This window comes from Miscanthus floridulus, chromosome 5, assembly GCF_019320115.1.
Source record: "Miscanthus floridulus cultivar M001 chromosome 5, ASM1932011v1, whole genome shotgun sequence".
Lineage (NCBI taxonomy): Eukaryota > Viridiplantae > Streptophyta > Magnoliopsida > Poales > Poaceae > Miscanthus > Miscanthus floridulus.
In genome coordinates, this window is record NC_089584.1 from 36,878,259 (window position 1) to 36,903,196 (window position 24,938).

The 24,938-nt window shown below is 40.0% G+C and overlaps 1 protein-coding gene across 1 annotated transcript; it reads right to left on the bottom strand.

Moving 5' to 3' along the window:
• Nucleotides 1-3,046: 3,046 nt before the first annotated feature.
• LOC136451969 (protein ZINC INDUCED FACILITATOR-LIKE 1-like) lies at nucleotides 3,047-12,546 on the bottom strand. Its single transcript, XM_066452648.1, has 18 exons — nucleotides 12,521-12,546; nucleotides 11,193-11,409; nucleotides 7,066-7,106; nucleotides 6,881-6,941; nucleotides 6,599-6,701; nucleotides 6,409-6,511; nucleotides 6,272-6,325; nucleotides 6,109-6,171; nucleotides 5,564-5,613; nucleotides 5,400-5,475; nucleotides 5,042-5,206; nucleotides 4,797-4,884; nucleotides 4,264-4,346; nucleotides 3,831-3,938; nucleotides 3,594-3,638; nucleotides 3,414-3,502; nucleotides 3,259-3,302; nucleotides 3,047-3,147 (listed from the first exon to the last, which is right to left on the bottom strand). Exons 2-18 carry the CDS (start codon nucleotides 11,395-11,397, stop codon nucleotides 3,047-3,049), a joined length of 1,479 nt encoding a protein of 492 aa, XP_066308745.1. The 5' UTR covers nucleotides 11,398-11,409; nucleotides 12,521-12,546.
• Between the last annotated feature and the right edge of the window lie 12,392 nt (nucleotides 12,547-24,938).

Below are 24,938 nucleotides of genomic sequence, written 5' to 3' on the forward strand. Positions count from 1 at the left end.
GTTTGACATGGCTGAACTGCGATAAGCAATTTTAGTAGATCAAGTTTTATTATTAGGAGCTGAGTTGCTAAATTATGCTTAAGCTCCAGTTTCCATATGATCATAAGCAATGGCAATATGACAATAACGATTAAACATGAGCATCAACATCATAGTACAATAAATAGTATAATAAGAACCTATAATTCCGTGAGTTTTCCAAGCCGCTCGTGACCGTGAGCACAATTGTTATAATAGTTTTTAACACTCTGTAGAGGTTGTATACTTTCACCATGAGCCATGATTTACCCTTTCGCCCAAGGTAATCAGCCTCTTGACCCACTACCAAGAAAGGTCGGCAGGGTTCACTATAAAGTCTTTTGAAGGTTCATCTAACAAGTTAGTAGCCGCTAGGTTTCTGCGGCCCACAAATATAGAGCCCCCCTTTCGATATGGCACACTCAAGTAGAAGTACTTGGAACAGAGGCCACACTATACCCGATTTAGTCACACCCCATTTGCGTCTTTCGGTAACCACTAACAAGCTAGAAAAGGTTCTCATACTTGACTAAAGCCAGAGCCATATATCACTCATGGTTGTACTGTAAGTCCCGGATTTTGCTGACAGAAAAGTCCTTATGATTCCATATTGCTAAAAAGCACATTTTAAACATCATTGCATGTGCCATTAGCCAATATTATGGAGCTTTCATAAGTAGAGCAACTAGCAAAACTACCCATATGCATAAACCCCATAGATATCAAGGTCAAGATAACAATGTGCTAGGATAAAATCCTTAAGGGTTGATCAAGTTAGACACATACATAAATGTAGTGACATTAATGGTGAATAGGTTCCAAGGAAAGCCTCATATTATACTTGCCTTTCACTTTCTTTACAACTAATGGTCAACTCCTTGTAGAACCTTCAATCTTTACACACAACTCTTCTTCTACTCACAGATCGTAGCAACAAAGCACACCAACAAACATACAAGAAAATAAAAGGAGACAACTAAGAGCAGTACACCACACCAGAGAAAACAACGTACTTAAAGAGAACTGACTGGTACGGTCACAAGAACACAAGCAATGTTGAAAACGAAGCTACGGTTAAAAGATACGTCTACAAAAAGATTTACTTTATAAACAAAACAAAAACCTATAAGCTTGATTTATTTTAAATAAGGAAAATCATATGAATTTACCAATTCAGATTAGTCAATTTATATTTTCATTTGAAAAGCCGAGTGAAACTAATTATATTTTAATTATACACATGCATGTATTATTTAATCCATTCAAATTTTAACAGCATAAAAGAGAAGCATGTGAGTATCTAAACGACTGTATCATATATGCAACATGCTCAAACTAATCAAGTGTAATTAAAACACATTTGAGTTAGCAACTAATCATATTAATGTTTTTATGTAAAATATCGAGGTAATAAACCTATATTGATTTTAGTTATAAAACTAGTTACAAGTATATTAATCAAATTAATATTTAATAATATATGGAAAAACAAATGACATGAAAAGCATTAACACAGTAAGCGTGTCAATACGAAACTAAACGCAAAAAAAACTACTCAAATCGGAGAGTAAACGGCGGACATTATATGATAATCCTAAATAAGCTGTCTTCTACTTTGATCTTCTTCGATGGTATGCACGTACAGGGCCACCATGGCCATGGGGACAGAGCTCCAGCCGTGGGGAGGAACAGGCAGGGCTGAGGCAGCGGGTGGCTGCTGCCGGCGGCGCGACACCGACACACACAGGCACGGCCCCACCACGGCTGGGCTGGGCCCCTCTGGGTGCTATGGCTGGCCGACGCTGCTACCTGCGCGTGCGTAGCGCAGGGGAATGCGCGAAGGGGCACGCCAGGACGCGGGGAAGGGGAGCTGCGGGGCTACGGGTGCGGCCAGGGATGCAAGGCCGAGACGGAGTACGAGATGGCCGGAGACGACGACGATGAAGAAGAGCGTCTATGGAAGAGCTCGCCGGAAAAGAGAAAGAAGGGTTAGGAAACGATGAAACGACTCACGGATTTACGAATCAAACAACGAGACGGTGTAGAGGAGATGGAGACGAACCAGAAATCCTCGCCGAAGGTTCGCCGGAAACCTAGATAGGAGAAACTTCGACACTAGCGTGTGGCGGCTCGCGAAAGTGATTTTAGATCCGGAACCAGCACGTCGAGACACCGGCATATATCTCTCTCCAGGGATTGAGCATAGAGAAAAATGAGCTATTTTATAATTTCAGGATTTTCAGAAATTCAAGTTCAGTTCAAAAACAATTCCAAAAAAGCTGAAATTATTTTAAATTTCTAAAAAATATTTCTAAAATTTTAAAAATTGAAGGAAAACTTTGAGAGATAGATTGTGAGATGATGAATCCAAATAATGTATTTGGAGTCCTGAAAAGGGATTTTAGAGCATTCAAAAATGGGATTTTGCTCTAGAAAAATGGGAAAAGACTCCGAAAAAGTCTGGAAAATTCCCGAAAAGATTGGACGATGTCTAAACATGTTTTGAAAACTAAACACACTAAAAAAGATCAAAACTCAAGCAACAGGCAAGCACCACATCAACAAAAGGCCCGTCAAAATTAATTCCAAAATATTCGAAAAATCACAATTTTCGTTAATGGAAGTATATGGAAATTTAAGCTATTATTGGCAAATTTTATATAAATATTCAAATCATTCATTTTATTTAGTGTTTTCTATGCACAACCCAAAGTTGAAAATTTTGGGGTGTGACAGGTGCGTAGATCAAACATCCATGGTAGCTGATCATTGTATCAAAAGACTATCATAGACCTAGCAAATTGAGGTAAACCAGATGCATGGCAATTACATTCGTCAATTCATGACGATCACTTAATACTCTGTCATAGAATTATCGCCTTATTGAATAACTGTTACAGATTTAGTCTATCTATGACATTCTACTAAAATCTCACAGTTCATCTGGATCACCATATTTCTTGTGTGTAACCTGACAGTGCACTCCAGATGTAATTCATAGGTAACAAACTTCATATACCCAGAGTTATTAATGCTTCATTGGATTTGACAGGGATAGAAATGGCTTGAATGTCAGCACTAGCCCCATTATCGACACCATGTTTAGCGTCAGGAACAGGATCTGGTTACCTGCATTTTGTGTAAATGAAACAAATATATGCACTTAGTTATTATATTTACCTTTCTGAAATCCTAAGGCAAAAATGGCAAAATTGGAGGAGCCATGTATGTCCCATTTACCAGGTAAGAATAGCCCGCTTATGTGCTTCTGAGCCCATGAAAATCTGAAAAGTCAAGAAAAGAAGTTCAGCAAATTTAATCCATGATCTTATTATTTTATGGAAGCATATATAGTAGCTTTCCAGCCATATAAAATATAGAAAAACAATATTTACATAATTCCCGCTACTGCTGGAGCTACAGCTTTGAACGTTGACATCATAGTAACAGAGATACCATTAGCAGTACCTCTCTGCTTTTGTGTCTGAAAATGTATCAAAGAAGTCAGAGTCTAGAAAAAGGATAAAGAAAATGTATTGAGACAAATAAACCTGCCAGATAGGATCGATATGTACCACTGCAGTATTTTGCAAAATGTTGCACGCAATAGTAATAGTAGCCTGTTTTATGCAAAAAAATACATTAGCATTTGTTTGTAACAAAGTATCCTTTTCAAATGACTAAACTAGTTATATATTATTCGAAGATTCGCTAAACTCGAATTTGGGAATACTTATTTTTTACACCAGTAATGCCTTTTTCATATACTAGTTGCCAATGCAAACAGAAGGGATGGCTGAAATTTGACTCACAGCAAACACGTTCTTCAGAACTGATGCCATGTTGATAAGTATTTTGAGCTCCAGGCCATGTAGATTGGACATGAATGGATACGTTGTCAGGAGAAGTATGGACAAGATCTGCAAACCGAACATGTATTTGAATTCGGTACCAGAAAAGATAAATCAGATTAAAGAAGTTATCTAACAAAGACAGGACTACTTAGGGACATCTCTTTTAGAAAAATGAACTGGCGAAACCCCATACAGTTTCTGTTGAGGATTTTTTGTCCTCCAGTACTACACTACACACTACTCTACTTCCTAATATTCTAATTTATATCTTACCATCTTGATTTATTCTTTTTCCTGTTAAGTATTTTTTGTCCTCCAGTACTACACACTATTCTATTAAGATTCTTTATCCTTGTAAGAAAACCCCAATAAAGATATATTTCTCACATACCGCTGCAGGTCGAAATGTCTTGATTGGTCCAAACTTCGAAAGGAAGGGATAAATAGTAAGTTGATATACCAGTACACTAAGCCCTACAAAGATCAAATGAATTGTTGCCATGTAAATAATTTAACAACACCAATATTAGAGCTACATGTGCAAACATTTCACTGTAACTAGAGTATAATACATCCCATGGCCAATATCAGTTGAATGCAAATATTTTAAATGCATTAGATGATTTAGAAGCGTAGGTCAGTTATACTAAAAGCATTTCACTATTGGATGGAAGCAGTAAAGATGTATATATATGTTATTATGTGCTAATTTAACTCCTGTTACAAGGTATGGCCCCGTTCGGCTTGCTGAAACTTGGCTGAATTGGCTGAAAAACACGGTTCTGGCTGAATTGTTGTGAGAGAAAAACATTGTTCTGGCTGAAAAAACAAGCTGAATAGTGTGGATTATAAGGTAAGCCGAACGGGGCCGCTTCTCATATTCAATAACTATTAGCTTAAAACTTGGGAAAAATTAACACATACCTGAGAAGGCGAACACAGTACCAACATCCTGGGATGTAAAGCTTAGGCCCTGAAATTTTCTGCTGCTCACAGCCCAGAGTGAAAATATCTAAAGATGTTTTTTTGTAAAAGATATTAGCATCAACATGCGCAGTATTAGCAGTTATTTCATTGTCTAGAGTGGAAACATCATTTTGCATTGATGTTTAATCGAATGAGTTACTCAGAAGATATCTCGAGGTTCAGAAATATTTGATATAGATTACCTCAAGATAAGCAGTGTCATGGAGGGAAAAGATAGAAAAGATAATTATTGCTGACATCAATTGCCAGTTCTTCAGCAGATTCTCTGTAGATTTAGAACCACCAACTTGTGACTCTAGTTCTTCAATAGCTTCTACTTTGTCATCATCATGAAAGTGCAGCGTTTCCTAAGAAAATGAGATAAAATGCATGGAGCTTTCTCAAAATCATAGGAAAGTTTCAGAAGAATGGTTTTTATCGAATTACAGAAAAGTTGTACGTAGTGAATGGAGGAATATAAGTCCAAACAGATTTCATTTATTTTCTTGAGTATCTAACTATTTGGATTCCAAAAATCATAGGAGAGATAATGTAGTATACCGGAAGCCAAATGCATGCAATACATGATCCTGCTGCTAGCACTGATATGACGAAGCAAGGGAGGAAGTATGGAAACCTGAAAGTTAGATGCAGATTTCAAAGGTTTATCATAGTCTGAAAATAATATATAGTTATATGACTGAAATAGGATGAGAATAATTTACCTCCCAAATATGGACTCTTTAGAGAAAAATTTTGGGTACTTTTGTGCAGGCTAACACAAGATAAAGGATAGATAATGTTAGTTATACGTATCTTTGCAATAGTTTCTTTATTAGATTATAATATGCAAATATTCACCACACTTGTTAAAGACTTTAATCATATATATATAGCGAACAATCTGGCAAAAGCGTGAAATAACCAAATAATATATTTACATAAACTTTGTTCCATATATAATTATGGGCTATTTCTAATATCGTGATGAAAAATCTGAAGTTCAGTTTATATATTTTTGTTAACTGAACAACTATCCTCTTTTGTACACATTAGATGTCAGCTTAGATTTAAGGGAAACATGATGAAGGCACTCACTAACATTTTTTTTTGTGAAATGCACTCACTGACATTTCAAATTTAACTTATCATGCTATCAAAGTACAATAATCTTCACCTGTGCAAGAAAGCCTCCAATAGATTGCCCAATAAGCACTCACTGAGATTTCAAATTTAACTTATCATGCTATCAAAGTACAATAATCTTCACCTGTGAAAGAAAGCCTCCAATAGATGGCCCAATAACAAGAGCTATCGCTCGTGATGATGTAACCTAAGACATAATGTTAGAAGTAAGGTACATGTAAAAATAAACATACAAAATAAAAAGTTATGAAATAAAATAAAAAAAGTCACAAAAGAATTGCTCTTACAAAAGAGATTCCTAGAGCTTGATGTTCTTTCCTACTGACTTCTGAAGCATAGGCCTAGAAAATGCAGATGCAACCATGAGAATCTAAGAACTATAATTTGCTCATATTGGGTTGTAGCGGTCATCACAGTCAGTTACCTTGATGGGTCCCAATATACCACATAGCAATCCAAGCAATCCCCTAGTTACAGTTGCCATCCAGTAAGTTGTGCTAAGTCCAAAGAGTGTGTTGAAAACAATCCTGAAAAGGGAATGGAAGCATTGTTTACTATGGTCTTGGTAATTGAATGCTAAGGTTTATCCCACAATTTGGCTTCATGATCCATACACTGAGAGGATACTAATCACAATGCATGGCTTCCTTCCATACTTGTCAGCAAACATGCCCCATGGCACAGCACTTATGGTTCTTCCAAGGAAATAGGTTGCCCCTGACAAAGAAATAAAATACAACCAGTAAGACAGTAAACAACATCAATTATAAACCATAATCAAATATTGCCGGTTTACTTGGTTATTCGATGAAAATGCACATGTGACTTCGTGTGAAAATGCACATGTTACAAAACCAACCCTTGAAACCCCAATCATGAAAAAAGACATTGCTCACCAACAAAACCAGCATAAAATCCAATGTCTTGCTCTTCTTTTGCAACTTTCAAGTCCCTGATCTGTTTGAGTCCAACAAAGTTGAATATTTCATTCCATTGTACTCTTTTCTAAAAACAATTATGAAATAGAGCAAGTATTCTACACATTAAATAAGGTGAAGTTTGGGGTCTAAAAGAAGCATACCATGAAGTATAGATAAGGGAACAATGATTGGATCGGTAGAGCTAGAAAAAGAAAACACGAGGTATTAGTCACTGAACCAAAAACCTGACCAGAACAGAAAACTGATAAGAAAATAGACATATACTTTAAATTTGGACGGTATAAGTCATTAAACCGAAAACATGCAAGGCAAGGCACATATGCACTTAGTGTTCAAAATAAATATTAGTCACACGTGGACAGAATTAATATTTTGGCTCTATTGTATCGCTAAGTTTGTCTAGTCAATCATAGGTGTATTTACATGTTACAAGTTTTCATGATGAAATAGATGAAAACAAATTATACCCAAAATAAATATTGCTAAAACTGAGTAGTAGAACACAACCTTTATGAAACAACCTCAACCTGCAGTCCTATATCATGAATAAGCACAAGCCCACTTACTACATACCTTTGAAAACCGGCTAAGCCAACTTTCAAACCCAGTTATCTAGAATTTGGGCAAAACTGAGATTAAGTTGTAACTTAACACGGTTTTGTAAAGGATTGGACTTTTGCCAGGGGTGATTTCCCTACCCAATAAATATAAATGGTCACAACTGACTATGGGTATCCAACCGATCAAAAAACAATATGTTACCCTTTTCGCCTTTTGGCTACTACCCTTTTGGCTGAACTCTTCCACACACCTAGCTAATTGTTTTCTTTCTTTGCGTCTCAATGATGATTGAAGAAATCTTGCTAGCCGGCATGCCACCGAGCCTAGGACATACTAGATTGCGCTTGCCTCATCAGAGTCCCTCCTGGGCGAGCGTCTAGACATACTATATAGCCTATCAAACCGGCTACGCTATGTATTCGCAAAAAAAGAGAGAGGCAAAAAAAAGAGAGAGGCTACGCTAGGTTAAAATCAGTTAGACTGGGTTGCAAAACCGGCTAAGCCATTGGTAGAGATGCTACAAGGAGCACCTTTGAGAGTGGCACGTGATGTGCTTGTGAGACGACATGTTTTAGTGCAACACCTTTATGCTGATGTCATATGCAACATTGATCTAGCTATACTTAGAAGAGAGAACGCATGGGTAAAGATAATACTGAACAAAGGCACCCTATATATGCTGGATACAGTGGTAAGCATGTGCCCTTTTCTCCCACCCAGGGCACCTCTCGTGCCACCATGCACTATTTTTATGGTTTTCGAGTGTTAATATTCTTTACCACTATTTTTCTCATTAGCATATATAGTTATAATACCTAATACATAAAGAGTGAAAAAAAACCAGTTTTCAAGACAGATCTGCGCAGATGGATTTTATATTTTGAAAAAAAATATTTTTTAAAGCTATTGATTGTCAAAATTTTAAAATTTTAATCTAACTAGAATTTAGGTCAAATCATCGACTATCTGTGACTTGATGGAGTAAAAGCTAAAGAAAGAAGTCCACTCCACAATTCCTAGAATGTCGTTTACTTACTACATATTACATGCCAAGAATTAAGACAAAATGAAAATAGGTGCTGGAGATTAATTTGCTGGAGGTGAGGCACTCGATCCAACTATTGATGAAGTTGAGGAAGGGGGTGTCAGTACTGATCTTGTTTGCCCCATCCAGAAGGCACCCGCACAGTAAACGGAGATTGTCTGCCGTTTAGAACCTAAACGGTAAATTAAACGGTTGGACCATTTAAACTGTTAAAAATCGTCTAAATGATCTAAACAGGATCAATTTAAATGTGATTCAGTGTTGCAAATAGAAGGCGAAATATGCTAGCAAGCTATAGTGGCCGCTATAGCACGCGGCGCTAAGCCAGTTAGCGTTTTCTCATAAAAAAGCATGCATTTTGTAGCTTGGTCTTCGTTGACTTGCATCTGTCTTTGTTGTCAGCTGTTTCATTCTCCCTTTGTACCAGTACTGGACTACTTGTACTACAGTTGGCAGTGCAGTACGTTGTTGTATACATAGGCGATGGGGATGGCCACAGGTGCAACCTTCGTGTCCACGGTCAACACACGGAGCCACAACCGGCAACCGACTCTTGCAATCACTCTCTCAGTCCCTCATAATCGACGTTCATAGTTTACTACCATCATTGCCTAGATGGCGCCGCAAAAGGTTCATAACTCCAAGCGAGACCTTGGGTAAAGATGGGAGAACTGGAGATGCTAAGTTTTATGAACATGCTTATATAGATAGACTAGATTTGGACCAATGAACATTTTGACGGGTCTCATTTCTTGGTACGTTGGCTGGCTGCACATTTAGCGTTGCTAAAATATGTGACGACAAAAGTGTGTAGCGCCGCTAATGCTTCAATTAGCGCCCATAGCGGCAAAAGCAGTAATATATGCAATATCTTAGCGGCGCTATGTCAAAAACGTTGTAGCAGTGCTATAGCCCACTATTTACAATATTGACGTGATGAAATAGCTAGCTAAACAGCCATTTAATTCACCCTTTAGTCTATAGAAGGATTATAACTACCGCATTTGGCACTTAACTAAATAACATTGTAAGTATGAGGTGGAAGGGTATTAAGGATGGCAACGGGTTCGGGGCGGGTGGAGCATCCGCGGACCCGCCCCCGAAACCCGACAAGCAAACCCGCCCCGCACCTGAAACCCAATTAGGGTGAGAATCCGCCCCCGCCCCCAAACCCGATGGGGACCCAAAACCCGACGGAGGACCCGAGACCCGGGTTTTATCAACACAGGCACACAGTGAAGGTGAATCCGTAGGAGTCAGGACCGCAGGCAAAGAGCCATAGCGTGTGGTGGTGTTTGGCATTGGCACATCGCTCGTCCTCGTCAGGGGCAGACCGGTGGAGGACTCATCCTTGTCAGGGCGCCCGAATGGCAGTGGCGGACCGACGGAGGGCGCGGGGGCGCAGTGGGCCGGCGCACGTGCGGGAACTGCGGGTGCGGCTGCGGCGGGGAGTGGGAAGAGGAGAAGGGAGTCGAAGTCGATTGGTTTTGGACTTTTGGTACATATATAGCTAGGGTTACAAGTTAGTTGGGCCAGCTATAGTGGGCTTTGGTAGGAGGCTCCCGATACTTTGGGTCCCTGACGGGGGCACCTGCGGGGGAGAGTGAAAACCCGACCCGGATCTGCCCCGTTTCGGGTCCCCGAACCAAAAAACCCGCGGGGCGAGAAGTAGACCTGCCCTGTTGCCATTCCTAAAGGGTATTTAGTTTTCTTCCAAAAAATATTTGGTAGAATACTTATTTTTTTCATACATAAATATGTATAAGTTTCTAGCATATTTGACTTGTACATATATAAATATGTATATTTTAGTGTTACTATACAAAACTAGGCCGTTTAACTCCGTCTAAACACCATCTAAACGTTCGAAACACTAAACAAAGGATGACCAGCCGTTAGGTTCATTGCCTACATTTAGATGAGGTGGACAAGGTAACTTATTAACCTTGCCACTGTGAGATTCCATCTAGTGAACCTTGCTTCATGATTAACTTTCTTTATCCTAGTTCACACCCTACTCTTGGGCCATTCTATCCTTACACTTGGTGACCTTCCATTGGTGGTGTTTTTGCTGAAAGCTGGCTCTTTAATTTGCTCTGTGCTTGGTTTGAGACCCACTAATCTGGAGTGCAGAAAGGGTACTTTTACTGGCTCTTAAGCCTTTATAACTCAAGGGAGCTTAACCATAGTGAGTGCTCCAATCTGGATTATGGGGTTGCAGCAACAACTCGATACCACAACAAAAAAACCAGGTTGTCTCTTGTCCATCTGTTTAATTCTTGCTTTTTACTTCATTGCAGTTTTTGTGTGCCTTTGAGATGTTGATTGACAAATAGACTTGGTTTTTCCTTAGAGTGATACACTAGATATGTTTAAATTTCTGCACTTAAAGACATTTATCTAATGTAATCAATCCAAGGGCATGAATTTGTTTATTGGACCTAAGGACACTTCTTAGTATGTTTTGTCTAGTTCTAGGTCTTGCCATGCAAGGGATGAAATAGAATTGCATAGTTATGATTGTTAAGCTTTAAATATTTTAGATCTCAATTCACCCTCCCTCTTGGTCCATTCAATCCTTACAAGTAGCAGCTAACAAATTAAAAGACGTATTCACAACATAAGAAATAGGGGAAACAAAAAACAAAGACAAAGACGCACTGGCTGTGAGGCAGATGATCCAGATGAAGCAGAAGTTGCGGTAGGGGATGCTGCTGCTGGCCTTGTTCGCCTCATCCAGTTGGCACCCAGGGCACCCCACGTGGTAGTGCCTCTTTGTTTCCTCAACTGGAAGAGGTTCATCACCCGTATTTACAGGAGGTAGAGGTGGAGGCAACTCTTGAACCTGACCGTTGTGAGACCCCATTTAGTGAGCCAGCTGCACAGGTAAATACAAAGCAAGCCTAATTAGATATGTACTCCCTCCATCCTATAATATAGAACATACCAGCATTCAAAAATTGTACCCAAATATAAGGGAGTCCAGAGGAAAAAAAATAATTTTATGTTAAAAATACTTGTCATTTATCAACCAATCACAATTAATCATGTTGATGATTGGGTCTGATTAGAAAATAAAGTAAGGGTACATGCGTCTTTTGTGTTCTCTCTTAATCTATCTTCAAATTTCTAAAATGCACTATATTACAGGACAAATGGAGTAGGTAGACAAATAAACATACACAGTCAAATCAGCCTTTAATGCAACAAATACATTGATAAAACTTCTTAATGTCTAATTCTTGTAATAGTAGACCAAAGCACTATGGAATTCAAGTAGATTCTAAACACTTTGATAGAGTTGAAGAACTTAATTCAAGTTCACCAAAATCATAAGACGAACAAGAATTCAAGAAAAATAGTGGAATTCAAACGTAATATTGAAATGTTCAGTTTCTTCCATATCTTGTTAGAATTGATATCTTCCCAAAATATAATTATTCACATGTGATTAGTGTATAGACACCTTGTACTTTCTCTAATGTTCAGGCCCAAATAAAAGTTTAGCATCAAGTGCCAATTATTTACATTGTGCAAAGGTATACATCTCAACAACTACAGACTAGAGTCCATCATTGTGAGACTGAGAAAATATTCAACTGTTTGAGGGAAAATAATAGATACATGCAAAAAATACAGCAAAACCTTGGCAAACAGGACCCATCCCCAAATCCAACACCATATGACAAACCCATAGGTAGAGAAATTAATGCGATGCCCTTTCCCTAATAATAGGGTAGAAACCCATCAGATTTCAGAAATTAATGACGTGCCCTTTCAACAAGTACCCGTTGCATCTGTATGCATGATGCCCCAGAATGCAACCTTGAAAAAAGACACACACAAAGAACCTTCAGTACAGATAAACTCCCCTACTAGATCCATGTCGATCTTACATACAACCTCACAAGTCCATATATTTCCACCTACATCAGCACAGGGTGGGAGAACGAGGGAAACAGGAGAGAGTGGTGGAAGATGAAGCCCACCTCTTTGAGAACTTCTCCAGTTTTTTCCTTCTGCCTTTCCCCCTCTCCTATGCCTCTCCGAAGAAAACTATCATTATTGTTGTTTAAATAGGCGTGGTATTAGCTAATTGGATATGTAGAGATATAAGGCGGTGCACATCTTTGACTCCTAGTATAGACGCCAACTTGCATGGGCTCTATATATCAAATTGTTGCATCGTGATGACTTCATGAGGGGCCCCAATGGCTGCCGGCTAAATGAATTGGATTTTTTTAAGGAGATAACTCTGTTGTTTAGTAAGCGAATTAAACAGCACACAAGCTGGGAGAACCAGCTCACCGTACAAGTGTCAGAACCCAACATAGGTCAGTCCTATATATCTTTAGAGCATCTCCACTAGATATCCTATCAATCTCCTCTAAAGGAGGTGCTGCAGCAGATCTCTTATCTTATTTCTTATACCTAGAGATCTCCTAAAAGAAACATCACTTATCTAAAATAAAAGAGACAATCCCCTCTCCTATCACTAAAAAAATATAGTTGACAAGTTTTAGATAATTTGTTGAAGTAATGCTCTCTTATATCCTAAATTGTTTTAAGGTACTCTCCTAAAACAACTCATAGGAGATAAAATAAGAGATATGGTGGAGATGACATCCAACAAATGCAAGCCAACAGAACTCTATCCAAAAGACATCTATATCTATATCTATGTCTATGTCTATGTCTATGTCTATGTCTATGTCTATGTCTATACTTTTTTTAGATAAGGGAACAAAGTTCCAACCTCTACCATCTGAGGATGGTACACAGTTGATCGCCACAGTACAAACCGATGCCATAAGGCAAACACATCAACGTGAAAACAAAGCAAGGTTCAGCTCAACTAGTGAGCGCAACACACAAAAAGGTAACACTAATCCTCAATAAGATTCCTGAGTCTCCGGCTGTACTTCACAAAGATAGTCATAATCAAAGTCTCCCATCTTCTACATCCCTCCTTGAACAAAGGGTGTCCCTCTTCTCTATGTAGCATGGATCACTATCGGATCCAAAATGTCGTCATGAAAATTACCTGCATCGAAGTATTACATTTGGCTTTGTTAAATACCATATCATTCCTACTCAACCATATCGTCCAACATAGTGCAGCAACCCCTAGCAAAATTTGGTTTCTAATCTTTAGGCTTAAACCATGTAGCCAGGAACCAAATAAATTAGCAAAGCTAGTAGGCGGTTGAATTCCAAAAGTGATGTGAACAGTGCTCCAAACAAAGCTCGCAAAGTGACAGTGAAAGAACAAATGCTGGATAGTTTCAACTGAACTACAGAGACAACATTTGACACTTCCTTGCCAGTTCATCTTTGCTAAATTATCTTTGATGAGAGTTACCCCATTTTTAGATACCACAAAAAATCTTAATTTTTAGCGGTATTTTTAATTTCCAGAGGGGACTTCTATCAGGTATAACACCCTGCCAGATGAAATTTGTATACATGGACTGGAACTGTGAACATGCCATTCTTAGTAAGGCTCCAGCAAAAAACGTCTTTTCCATTTTTGAGGTGGACTTGTACTACTTTTGACACTAAGTCAAACCAAACCATCCAGTTTGCATTACCAAGCCTCACATAAAAGACACATTTAGTGGTACAGCCCTAAGGACATTTGCCGCCGTATCATCTTTGCGCCTCACAATACTGAATAAGGTTGGATAAAAATCGATTATTAAGAGGTTAATTGCCTAACCACACGTCTTTCCAAAACAGCACTTGCTCCCCTTTCTGCACTTTAAAAGTTCCATAATTTAGAAAATCATCCTTTGCCTTCGTAAGACCGGCCCAGAAATGTGAATCCCCGGCCTGTGATGTACCTGAGTTATGGGTTTATTAGATAGCCATTTCCTTCTTAGAAGGTTTTGCCAGACCCCATCCTTATTAATCAACCTAAATAGCCACTTGCTCAAGAGACATCTATTTTAAAGTTCTAGGTTAAGTATTCCTAGACCACCAAAATCTTTCGGTGTACAGAGAACACTCCACTTGGCAAGCTTATATTTCTTTTTATGCTCCTCACATTGCCAGAAAAAGCATGATCGATAGTAATCTAATTTCTGAAGGACTCCTCTAGGGACTTTAAAAAAGATAACATGAACATAGATAAATTAGTTAGCACCAAGTTAAAGAGGACAAGTCAGCCCCCAACTAAAAGTAACTTCCCTTTCTAGCTATATAGTTTTTTCTTGAACTTCTCTTCAATGCAAACCCAATCCTTGTTGGTTAATTTTATATGGTTCATAGGAATTCCTAGAAATATATCGGAAAGTGGAATTTCCAAACCAATACCCAAATATGCGTGCATACTCCTGTTCACAGCCCTTGGCGGCGCCATAACAAAAAGTTATGAAAATTAATGCTCAATCCCGATAACTGCTCAAGGGTGCTAAGTACAAGCTTTAGCTCCCTGGCCTATAGCAAGTCATGATCCATAAACAAGATGGTGTCATATGCATATTGCAGGACTGACACGACAACTCCTACTAATTTTTCCATTGGACATAGCACGGAAAATACCGCCTCTCACAATTTGATCTATCCAATTGCGCCATACTGGTGAAAATCCCTTCATTCTTAAAGTTTGTTCTAAAAAGACCATTTTACCTTGTCATATGCTTTCTCAAAAACTAGGTTTAAGATCACTCCATCTAACCTTTTCCTATGAATTTCATGAATAGTCTCATGTAGAATGACCACCCCATCCAAAATATTCCTTCCCTTCATGAAGGCTGATTGAGAGGGCTAAATCACCTTTTGAGCCACTAGGGCTATTCGATTAGTCAACACCTTTGTGAAGATTTTGAAACTAACATTTAGCAAACAGATGGGTTCAGAACTGTTGGATTTGAGTCGCATCCTTTTGCTTGGTAGTAACATAATTGTTCCGAGGTTAAGACTATAAATGGGTAAATTACCCTTATGAAATTCAGCAAAAAGGGGCAAGAGATCCTATTTAATCAATTCCCAAAAAAATTGATAGAACTTGGACAGGAACCCATCAGGTCCAGGAGCTTTATTATGCTCCATTTGGAAAATAGCCTCTTTAACTTCATTTTCTAGAAAATCAGCCGTTAAGACTTCATTTTCAAGTTGTGAGACGTGTGGAATGTCATGCTTAACAGACTCCAGCAGAGAAAAATTATTACCAGCCGATTCCCCAACGAGACCTTCATAATAATTAGTGATGAATTTCTTTAGATTTCTATCACCCTCGATTACTCCTTCATCTTGCTCTAATCAAAAAATCTGAGTCTTACAATGTTTGCCATTAGCCACCAAGTGAAAATACTTAGTATTGCGGTCACTTGATAACAACCTAGCTGTCTTGGCTCTTTGGTACCATCTATATATATCTATATCTATATCTATGTCTATGTCTATGTCTATGTCTATGTCTATGTCTATGTCTATGTCTATATGCTTGCCTAATATTAAAGAATGAAGCGATTCTTCTGTTCCTCTTTGCTAATTCCTAGAATGCCCTCATGTCTCTCCTTGTCTTATCTGGGACCTGGTACACACGACTTGTGCTCACATGAGTTAGAACCACATGTGTTTATGCATCTAGCGACGATATGGAGTTCGATTCAAATATATATTGAAACATATGACGTGACAATTACATAAATCTTCGAGGTACAAGTTGTTCAGGTGACCACACAACAAGGTGTACATTTCATTGCAACGCATGGGCATATTTGCTAGGAAGCCTAACACAAGCCAACTACAACTCCCCGATATTAATTATAAACTAGTTTTTTTACGAAACAGAAGGGCAAAACCCCTAATGACTTCAATTTTATAGATATAAGTCTGTACAAAAGAGGAAAAAGAGGCTACAAAAGACTAAAACAAAGAAAGACAGTCCTTAAAAAGTGATTTCTTTGAGGACTTGCACCTAAGAACAATAAGACTAAGCTCCTCATGCAGGAGGGATTTCCAACGCCACAAAGAAAGAGATTTGCCATAAAAAATAATTCCATTGTGCATGGACCAGATGCACCACGCCGCTACAATCACACTTTCCATAAAAATAGGCTGCCCAAAGGACTGTCGGCTGAGAGCAAGCCTATCAAGAATTGGAACATTCATATCCTAGGTTATACCAAGCTGTCGCCGACACCAAGCATTGAAAGAACGGCCAAAAAATAAGCGGTCCACTGTTTCATCCACATTTTGACTACATAAGACACAAGAGTAAGAAGGCAGATGAATATGCTTCCTTTGGAGAATATTTCTAGTGTTAAGGCGGTCCAAAAGCAATAACCAAAAGAAAAATTTGTGCTTTCCTCTACAGCTACTCTTCCAAGGCCACTTGAATTGTTTCAATCTCTGAGAACTCCCCATAATGGCTTTATATGCTTTCCTGCTCGTGTATAGGGGGGGGGGGGGCTATGCTCCTGTCGTGCTGGGGGGGGGGGGGGGGGGATATGTATGACCACTGATCATCTAGGTGCTGTATAGGTTGGAGAGACAGGAGCTTGTCTTCCAAGAAAATCAACTGCTCAGAGGCTTCCAAAGAGAGTGGTAAGTGGAAGTTATCTTCGACTCTCCTAGAAAGAAAAGCAGCCACCGAGATGTTTTGGTTTCTGGCAAAAGAAAAAAGCTGTGGGAATTCTAGCTTCAGCAAACCAAAATTCCAAACATCTCCCTAGATAGATACTGAAGCACCACTACCTACCACACCTGAGGCTAGGCCATTATAATCCTGAGATAATTTCATAGCATCTCTCCACCAAAAAGATCCAACTATTCTTCTTAAATGTGGGGGGGTACTGGATGCAAATAAAAGGCAGTCCAGGTAATCTGTACCCAAGGAGTTTCACATTTGTTTTAGAATTTATCAGCTAATTTTAACAGAAGTGGCTTATTTTGTGCCTTAAGATTTAAAATACCAAGGCCACCCTCATCCTTTGGATGACAGGCCGCTGTCCAAGCTACTAGGTACTTTCCTTTCTTATGCATATCATTTCCACCCCAAGGATAGGTCTTCCTAAAACTATCAATTTGCTTGATAACTGCCTTTGGGAATTTAATGGTGCTGATCCAATTAATGGGTTGGTATGAAAGAAGAGAGTTAACCAAAATCAATCTTCCATGGTAAGACAGCAAACTGGAAATGACGGCCAATCTTCTTTCTATTTTGCACACTAGCGTTAGAAAATCAACAACAGATGGCCGAGTGGTACCAAGGGGCAAGCCCAAGTAGGTAAAAGGAAGCTGACCAACTATGCAACCAAAGGTGGAGGCTAGATGCTATGCTTTCTCCTCAGTCAGATTGATGGGCACCAATGAAGACTTTGTAAAATTGATTTGCAGCCCTGTTGAAACAACAAATGATCTTAGGAGTCCCTTCACCAAAAATTTTTCTCTAACATCAGCTTTTAAGAACAATAATGCGTCAGTAGCATATTGGACTATGGGAAAATCACCACCAAAAGCAGATCCCAAAGAATGACTGATCAGGACTCTAGAGGATGCATCATTAATGATACTTTGAAGAAAATCGGCAGCAACCACAAATAGAAGGGGTGACAAAGGATCACCCTGCCTCACACCTCTTTTGCAAATGAGAAAATTTTCTAGGAGTTCCATTTAACAACACTGCTGAAGTTCTAGAAGATAAAATTTGAGTTATCCACCCAATCCACATTGTGGTAAAACCTTTACAAGCTATCATCTTCAAAAGAACTTGATGCTCAACTTTATCAAAGGCCTTTTCAAAGTCCAACTTAAGGATAACCATTTCTTTCTTGGATTGATGACAAATGTAAGAACTGAAAGGCCTAGGCCAGGCAATCTTGAATTGTCCTTCCCGTTTTGAAACCATACTGCACAATACTAGTCATCATAGTCTGAAGTCTATTATCAAGCATTTTGGTGAGAAGCTTAACTAATCAACTAAGCAGACAAATTGACCTATAATCATTCAGTCTCTGGATCTTGCTTTTTAGGAATAAGAGTGATATAGGAACTATTGATAGGTTGCACATTCACTATACCTTCAGAAAAATGTGCACAAAGCCTCTTAAACGCAGGCAGGATTAGGTGCCAACATTTCCTTTAGAAATATCCATTGGACCCATCTAGGCTAGGGGCATGATCCAAGGGCATAGCAGCCACTACTAACCTGTATATCCTCATCTGAAAATAATCCATCCAAAATAGGCAAGTCTACTGGCTAAATGAGGGCTTGCAGATTATAAGAAATCGTAGAAAAATCATAACAGCTGAGCCTATCTTTAAAAGCATTGAAAAGGATACCTGCTTTGAGCTCATGATCTATAACAGGAGTCATCAATTCTAAGAGAGGAGACAATTTCTGCGATAGCTCCTGGTGGCAAAAGTATGAATGAATTTTGTGTTTTCATCACCTAAAGTCACCCAGCGAGGAGTGCTTTGTTGCTTCTAATAGATAATTTTAGCTTCAAGAAGAAACAATAGATGCCTTCCCACAAAGACTCTGAAGTTTAGTGCAATAAAACTAAGAAGCCTTTGTTCCTCCAGCCCATCAAGTAGTGCCAAGACCCAGTTGTAGTTATCAATTAACTGACTTAAATTTGAAGGTTTCCTGCTCCACTTTTTGAACCCTTGTCTAAATGACTTAAGCTTGGCCTTCAAACCTTTGGCTGGCTAGTAAAAATAGAGAGACATATTCCAACAGTGCTCCACCATTGGTAGAAAGGAAGCAAATTCCAACCAAAAGTTTTCAAATCGAAAAATCTGAGCTTTAGGAATGCCATTTTGTATTTGCAAGACATACGAAACATGATCTGATATTGGCCTAGACAAGGCCTGGGCCGAGCTATTAGGAAATGCCGTGAGCCAACCACAGTTACAAAAGACCAATTCAAGTTTCACCAAAAGGGATGGATCCTACATATTTGACCTGGTGAAAGAGTGCCAATCGAATGCATCTAGGCCCTAATATGGTGAACTTGGGGTTTTGGTGATTGATGAACGCAAGTACTATAACTAACATATGTTTTGCAGTAGTGATTGCATTTGAGTTAATCACAATGAGAATAGCTAGTAGTGCCATGGCCCTAAGGACTTAGTTCATTGATTAGCTTATTGCGCAAAGTTTATTCATTAAGATTATTAAGGATACTATAGAGTGAGTGTAGGTTGTGCGCATGGAGACATTCACTATAGTGTGCATTAGGGCTTTGTTTTTCCTTTAGCCATATTATTAAAGAGTCCCAAGGTGTTCAACTTAAGAGAGTCAAAGTGAGAGCGTGTGGATGCACAATAGTCTAACTTTGAGTCAAGTTGATGAATGTATGCGGCCCCATTCAGATGGTTTCAAGTTAAAGGATCTCAAAGAAGTTGGATTAGTTGACGGACTTGAAATGTGTTGAAAACAACACTGAAGTACAACCCTTGGTGGATCGGCGAGCTAGTGATACTATTTCCTGAGTAGAAGTTGCTTTGCTCTAGTGACTAAGTGGTCATCGTATGATCCGGTTTGGATTGTGACCCTTATGGGCCATCTAAGGAGCCACATCTTGACTTAGTGGCTTGTTGGCCAACTCACTGACATGTGCCATATGATATGGTGTGACTTCATGACTCATGGCAGTTCATCCGGTGAAAGTAGAACCTGAGTTAGTAACTCATTGGCAATATACACAAACATACAAACACACACACACACACAAGGTGCTACCATTAATAGCTATCTACAATCAACACCTGGGATAGTAGCAAATTGAGAAAAGGGACCATATTCTATGACAAAGCAAGCAATTCTAACAACAAACAAAACTCAACTCTAGCTCATTCAATAAAGATCCATATATGTGGACTCTTGAGGATTATGAGACAAGAATGAATTGATTGTAGGTACCTCTTCCTAGTTGGTGGAAGGGGACTACTAGATAGATCCCATCCTAAGATAACGATGCGATGTTGGATCCATATCGTATGACTTGTGTATGTAGGTTTCTCGTATGGAATTTCTAAAGTAATGACTATTGATGGCGCTAAGTTTGTGGAACTGCCATGTGTGTGTAGTAGGTGGCACCTTGGTGGCAAGGGATAGCAAGCCATAGAGCATTGGTGGATGCATATGGGCAGAGAGAAAGGGGCAGGAAAGTCTATCATACTTTTTCCCAAGGAGCCTAGGTTAATCTCTCAAGGGTAGCTAGCTAATCCGTTTGTTTTGGTAGCTCATGAGCCTTTAACTTCCAAACATGGCAACAATACTGTAGATCACAATGTTAAGCTGAAGCCTAATTTCCCAAGCGTATCAGCATTTGTTGTACATGAATCCATTAATGAGAGAGGAACCATCAATACACAATACTTGTTTGGTTTACCCTTGTCTACTCTCATGTATCCATTTCTTAGGATGCCGTCTATCCACCATGTGTTGTGGCTCTACCGTTTAGCTTGCTGAGTGTTGACACTTGTGGTGGCACATAGACAAAATCTACAAGCGCATGGTATCGAAGTAGTTTTCACCCAGAGTATTTTCGAGTATCATATCCACGGGGAAACATGTGTCTTGTGTGTAAATACTAGTTTGTCCAAGCATAGCAAACAAGGTATAAAATAAAATATGAGTAGAGAGGATTCCTATAGTTTTGACCCTAGGTAAAGGAAGGCTTATGATTCTAGTGTCCACTTCAAGACATCGCTAGATGGTAGAGCACTGCTAAAGATAACTCCACTGACGTGACTACGATCCTACTAATTTAAGAATCTGCTCCACACGAGGTGGATTACAAAGGATAGATGGGGTTATCACCACCCACTACCTACCACATGACCAGGGAGTAGGGAGCAAACTCAGGTAGCTGAAAGACCAAGCACCATGCTTATGCTATCGATTACTACTCTAATCTAGAGGCCTAGCAAGGATTAAAGCACTCAAAGAACTGATAACCCGTGAACAAGAGAACACAATACTTACTTTAAACATAATTCAATTACCAGAAATATCTCAGATGCAAACTTGGAGGAGCCTGGATCCGCCAAGGTACAAGTTGCAGAGATAGTATCGACAAACCTAGTACTATCTCCAAACTCTTCCCTCACTCTCTAGCTCTCTATTTTCTATGTACCACTACTATAGATTGACTTATCACTATCATCACTTTCACTGCCATAGCGATAAAAGCGTCGGTGTGATACTTCCACCATCGGTTGGACCGATAGGGAGGCCTCCTAAGGAAGAAAACAGGCAGTTGAAAACCATCAATGCGGCAGTGGTAGTGGGATTGAATTCCAACATCATTTGGAACACTGAGCCGACTAGGATAGGCGTTATGGCTGCCGGCCCTACATGACTATTTGGTGTGTCGGCGGGTAGTAAATTCAGCGTGAGTTATTTCCCCATTTCCTAACTACCCACAACACAGTTGCATCACCATTACTTTCGTATAGAGTATGCCTCATCTTCCCTAATGCTTATATTAACTACTCCTCTCTACTTCTCCATGTTCAAGGTTGGCCTATTTAAGCCAAGGCTAGATGCGCTTCTTGGTACAGATAGATACAGACAAAGCTCTTGAGCCAACCAGCTATATTTTCTTCATCGCCATGGCGCTCCTTCTCCAACTCCTCCGGTGGCAGTAGCGGTGTTGGGAGAAGGCCTTCAAGATTGGGTACTACCGACATCTAGGCGCAGTGGGGGCTGCTCGATCTAGGTGCTAGTGGAAGTTTTGTGATTAAGGGGGTTCACTTATTTGGGCAAGCCAAGGGGTACTCAATGCACTTTGGTATCCCTGGTTTTCTCTGCGCATTTCTTGTGCCAATTCACCATCTGGTGCCCTAGCGATCCTCCTTCCTCTGGACCAGCAGCGACAACGGCGACGCTTCTCTTCCCCACCTGGCCGCCTCGTCTTCTTCAATGCCTCTATCTCCCTTGCGCTCGTGACCATGAGAGGTGCAGCAGGGAAGGTAATGCACCTCACTGAGATGCTCCTCTTCTTGTCTCTATCTCTCTTGTGCTCACGACCATGAGAGGTGCAGCAGCAGGGATGGTCAAGCACCTCACTGAGATGCTGGTGGAAGTTTTATGAGGTGTTGCCTCGTCCTTATCTTGCACTGCCTATCTCCAACTCGACTATGGGATGTACCTGTACTCGATAGGTCTTTGTTATTGTACACCTAGTAGTCTTCGATAGGTCTTTGTTATTGTACATCTGTGGAATGTAACTAAAGTTATCAATAAAATTACTATGATGATTGTTACTATGTCGTTTATATATAGTTTTTGCCTTAAAACAATTAATAACTGAATGATTGTGATGCTTGTTACTCCATTTTTTGAAGTGTCATAGTATTTTCCTTGGCTACACAGACGGGAGCTAAAGCACCTCACTGAGATGGTGCTGGGGTGGAAGTATTTGCCTTGGTTAATTTGCAAATTGGTTTGTTGTGTTTGCAAATTATCATTATTGTAGCTCCCATCGCCATTTCATATGGTGATTTAGCGTTAGTGTTAGATCGCAAAGTGTAGGGAATCAAATGGTCCGCATTGTCTTCCCTGCTCCGTCACCCATGACTCGTGTGGGTGGCCGTGGATGTCATGGACCTTGACTGTTGCCTTCCCCGCTTGTGTTTATTAGTGGATATGACTTGAATAACTTGTATTAAGAAATTGGAAACATGTGGAAGGGAATCTGAATCGCATCATACGAGAAGGAAGGTAACTATAATGAGTTTAGAAAGGAATCATACTTGTGTATCATTGTATAAGGAGAATGAAGAGTTTATCATTCAAATTCCCGTCATCTAGATATATACATATCAACATTAATTTGCATAGAATCTACCACATTGATCTGACGAACCTATCACACTCATTGCGGATCCTACACTCCTCCCAACTTTCCCATCCTACGTGGATGCCGTAGCCTCCGCCTCTGCACTGATGTCCATCCTAGCGATGCACCGGCATGGCCAGAGGAGGTTGAGGACTAGACTCACCTGACGCCAGCCGCCCAGCCAAGTCCTGCAACATGAACATGGCTTGTTGGGCAGTGTACATATCTCATTCTTCCATGTCACATTCGCCGCTAGGCCCACTTCATCACCTTCGACCTTCCTCAACCACCACCGGGCAATGTTGTCATTGCCGACACCGCTATTGGGCCTGTGGAGCACAAGGGAGAGAATAAATGCAGCAACATCATGGCCTACCATGGTGAAGCGCTCAACCATGTCGAGCCACGGCATGAGCGCATTGTGGTCTTCCACGAAGATGGCGCACATCCCAACATAGAAGCAGGCCTCTGGGTTGCCGACGCTAGCAAGCATGGCGATGAGCTTGGCACGATACTTGTGGTCATAGAACTGGTTCTAGGTCCCAAGGTGTATCCCACACAACAGCACCTGCTGTAGTGGTATGCACCGTCCCACTATGGCGTTGTTGCACACCCTACGCATCTACGAATAGGTTGCTCACAGGCTGCCAAGATCTTTTGTGGGATCCGCTGTAGCCGCATCTATCGGGAGCTTCTCTATGGAACAAGGACACATGCAGCGGCTAGAAAAGGTGGATTCTTGGGTCGGGGGGGTCAGGGAGTGACGTCATGGAAGAGTGGAGCACTAGCGAGGGGGATCAGAGCAGAGCAAGGTGAGTTCCAAAAATCCCTCTTGGGATTTTATGATCGCTCCGTTCTTGAAGGTTCCATGGCATGGGGATGTCAAACGTCTTGGGGAAGTCAATCGTCATCCTCCGTGTGAATCGCATAAACCATGTATGAAAATGCAAAAAAAATTCAGAATAAAAGAATCTTTTATCTTACTATCTTATGATTACTAATTAGAGCCCCCAACGGTGTAAACCATGTGAACCACGTAAACTGTGTATGTAAACCATGTGAACCCCCAATTTTGCATGTAACTTACCCACCTCTGCCATTACAAAAGATAATTCTAAGCAATCGATAAGAATAAAATAGGCTAATGGTTCATCGCTTCGTCTCCCCTAATGTAACACCCAAAAATTTGCATCAATTTAAAATAGTTGAATTTGATTTTTTAGTGATTTTGTGAGCTTGTCAATGTAGTTAAATAAATAGTTTTTGTGAAGATAAGATTAAATATAAGTTTAGGAACAGGTTGATGCACTCATGCTGGAGCATATGTTATTTGTGATTGCCTGGTTTTTGTTGCAAGAGAAAAGGAGTTTAAATTCTATTTGGATTTGCTTTGAAAAATTCTGGAAATAAAAAGAAAAGGGAGAAGCTCTTTTCCTTACTGTTCCTGGCCATGAGGCCCATTCCTCCTTGATTTGGCCTACTCGGCCTCTCCCTCACTCTGGCCCGAGTGGCCTTTTCCTTGTGCTAGCCACAGTGGTCATCTGGGCCGTTCTTCTGGCCCAGTCCAGCAGCGCCGCCGCTTTCTTCTTGGGTCGAGCCAAAGCCC

Excerpts from the sequence above, each read along its gene's own strand:
- LOC136451969 (XM_066452648.1), bottom strand. The coding sequence starts at position 11,397 with ATGGGGTCTCACAACGGTCAGGTTCAAGAGTTGCCTCCACCTCTACCT. Across the intron at positions 7,107-11,192 it reads GATCATCTGCCTCACAGCCA|CTCTACCGATCCAATCATTG; the intron begins GTGCGTCTTTGT and ends TTCTTTTTCTAG. Across the intron at positions 3,939-4,263 it reads AGACATTTCGACCTGCAGCG|ATCTTGTCCATACTTCTCCT; the intron begins GTATGTGAGAAA and ends TTCGGTTTGCAG.